Genomic DNA, 3085 nt, shown 5'->3' on the forward strand with positions numbered 1-3085 from the left:
TGTATATATTTCCCTCGTTTCAGGTTATGTGACTCTAAAGAACACAGTCTTTATTTTATAAATCTCTAGAAAAAAATGTTTAATGTCAGCCATGCCTAGTTTAATAATATCATTTAAAGTGGTTTTCTTTTCTTTCTTTTTTTAAGGATCTTTACCCGAATTGCGATATTCTGAGGAACAGCAACTACACTTAGGGATGTCTAGTGTTACAAAATGATGAAAACTAATCCTAGCATCTTCCAATTTGCCATCATCTTCATATTAATACTTGAGATCAGAATACAATTGTCTGAAGAAAGTGATTTTCTAGTTAACAGATCAAAAGCAGGTCTCTTTCACATTCCCAAAGACCTATCCCTGAAAACAACAATCTTAGATATATCACAAAACTATATATCTGAGCTTCAGACTTCTGACATCCTATCACTATCAAAGCTGAGGATTTTGATTGTTTCTTATAATAGAATTCAATATCTTGATATCAGTGTTTTCAAATTCAACCAGGAATTGGAATACTTGGATCTGTCCCACAATGAGTTGGGGAGGATTTCTTGCCATCCTACCGTGAACCTCAAGCACTTAGACCTTTCATTTAATGCATTTGATGATCTACCCATATGCAAAGAGTTTGGCAACATGTCTCAACTAGAGTTTCTGGGGTTGAGTGCCACACAGTTACAGAAATCTAGCATGCTACCAATTGCTTCTTTGCATATCAGAAAGGTTTTACTGGTCTTAGGAGACACTTATGGGAAAAAAGAAGACCCTGAGAGCCTTCAAAAGCTTAACACAGAAAGTCTTCACATTGTTTTCCCTATAAGAAAGGAATTCAGTTTTACTCTGGATGTATCAGTCAGCACTGCAGTAAGTCTCGAATTGTCTAATATCAAATGTGTGCCAGATGGTCATGGATGGTCTTATTTCCAAAATGTTCTGTCAAAACTTCAAAAGAATTCAAGGTTATCAAGTCTTACTTTAAACAACATTGAAACAACTTGGAATTTTTTCATTATGCTCCTTCAGTTGGTTTGGCATACAAGCATAGAGTATTTCTCAATTTCAAATGTAAAACTACAAGGTTACCCTGACTTCAGAGATTTTGATTATTCTGACACTTCACTGAAGGCCTTATCTATACACCAAGTCGTTAGTAATGCATTCAATTTGCCACAAAGTTATATCTATAAAATCTTTTCAAATATGAACATCCAAAATTTCACAGTGTCTGGTACGCACATGGTCCACATGGTTTGCCCATCTCAAATTAGTCCATTTCTGCATTTGGATTTTTCTAATAATCTCTTAACAGACATTGTTTTTAAAAATTGTAGAAACTTGATTAAACTGGAGACACTTAGTTTACAAATGAATCAATTAAAAGAACTTGCAAGTATAGCTCAAATGACCAACGAGATGAAGTCTCTACAACAATTGGATATTAGCCAGAATTCTCTAAGGTATGATGAAAATGAAGGAAACTGCTCTTGGACTAGAAGTTTATTAAGTTTAAATATGTCTTCAAATATACTTACTGACTCTGTTTTCAGATGTTTACCTCCCAAGGTCAAGGTGCTTGATCTTCACGATAACAGAATAAGGAGCATTCCTAAACCAATCATGAAGCTAGAAGATTTGCAAGAACTCAATGTTGCTTCCAATTCTTTAGCCCACTTTCCTGACTGTGGTACTTTTAATAGGCTTTCTGTACTGATCATTGACTCTAATTCAATTTCCAATCCATCAGCTGATTTCCTCCAGAGCTGCCATAACATTAGGTCCATAAGCGCAGGGAATAATCCATTCCAGTGTACATGTGAGCTGAGAGAATTTGTCCAAAGTCTAGGCCAGGTAGCAAGCAAAGTAGTAGAGGGTTGGCCCGATTCTTATAAGTGTGACTCTCCAGAAAACTATAAGGGAACCCTACTGAAGGACTTTCACGTGTCTCCGTTATCCTGCAACACAACTCTGCTGCTTGTCACCATTGGGGTTGCTGTGCTAGTGTTCACTGTTACTGTGACTGCGCTCTGTATCTACTTTGATCTGCCCTGGTATCTTAGGATGGTGTTTCAGTGGACCCAGACCCGGCGCAGGGCAAGAAACACACCCTTAGAAAATCTCCAAAGAACCATCCAGTTCCATGCTTTTATTTCATATAGCGGGCATGATTCTGCCTGGGTGAAGAGTGAATTACTACCAAACCTAGAAAAAGAAGAACTAAGGATTTGTCTCCATGAGAGAAACTTTATTCCTGGCAAGAGCATTGTGGAAAATATCATAAACTGCATTGAGAAAAGTTACAAGTCCATCTTTGTTCTGTCTCCCAACTTTGTTCAGAGTGAGTGGTGCCATTATGAACTGTACTTTGCCCACCACAATCTCTTTCATGAAGGATCTAATAACTTAATCTTGATCTTGCTGGAACCTATTCCACAGTATTCCATTCCTAGCAGCTATCACAAGCTCAAAAATCTCATGGCACAAAGGACTTATTTGGAATGGCCCAAGGAGAAGAGCAAACATGGACTTTTTTGGGCTAACCTAAGAGCGTCTATTAATATTAAATTGAGGGAGCAAGCAAAAAAATAGATCACACATAGGTCTAAAAATATTCTCTTGCTGCTTTTGGAAAAATGTTCCTGTTTTTGGAAGCTCTATTGTAATTGATTATTTTGTATCAGCACAAATATAAATGCAATTTTGAATCTATGATGTAGATAAAAATGCATACTTTCAGGCTCTCCAGTTCACCATTTATATGTGGTAATAAAAATTAATGAAATGATATAATTTGGATTTAAATAGTTAATTTCGGGAACCCTGGGTGGCGCAGCAGTTTAGTGCCTGCCTTTGGCCCAGGGCTCGATCCTGGAGACCCGGGATCGAATCCCACGTCGGGCTCCGGGTGCATGGAGCCTGCTTCTCCCTCTGCCTATGTCTCTGCCTCTCTCTGTCTCTCTCTCTGTGTGACTATCATAAATAAATAAAAAATTAAAAAAAAATAGTTAATTTCTAACACATGAGAATTTTTGTGGGGAGGGAGGCCTAGGGCTGAATTCATTGAATTTTTCATGTAATCAAGAGAAGA

General features: G+C 37.5%; 1 protein-coding gene across 1 annotated transcript; it reads left to right on the top strand.

The window, feature by feature from the left end:
• Nucleotides 1–216: 216 nt before the first annotated feature.
• On the top strand, nucleotides 217–2586 carry TLR1 (toll like receptor 1). Its single transcript, NM_001146143.1, is given in 1 exon segment — nucleotides 217–2586. A coding segment is annotated over 1 exon segment (2370 nt).
• The last annotated feature ends 499 nt before the right edge of the window (nucleotides 2587–3085 follow it).

This window comes from Canis lupus, chromosome 3, assembly GCF_011100685.1.
Source record: "Canis lupus familiaris isolate Mischka breed German Shepherd chromosome 3, alternate assembly UU_Cfam_GSD_1.0, whole genome shotgun sequence".
Classification (NCBI taxonomy): Eukaryota; Metazoa; Chordata; class Mammalia; order Carnivora; family Canidae; genus Canis; species Canis lupus.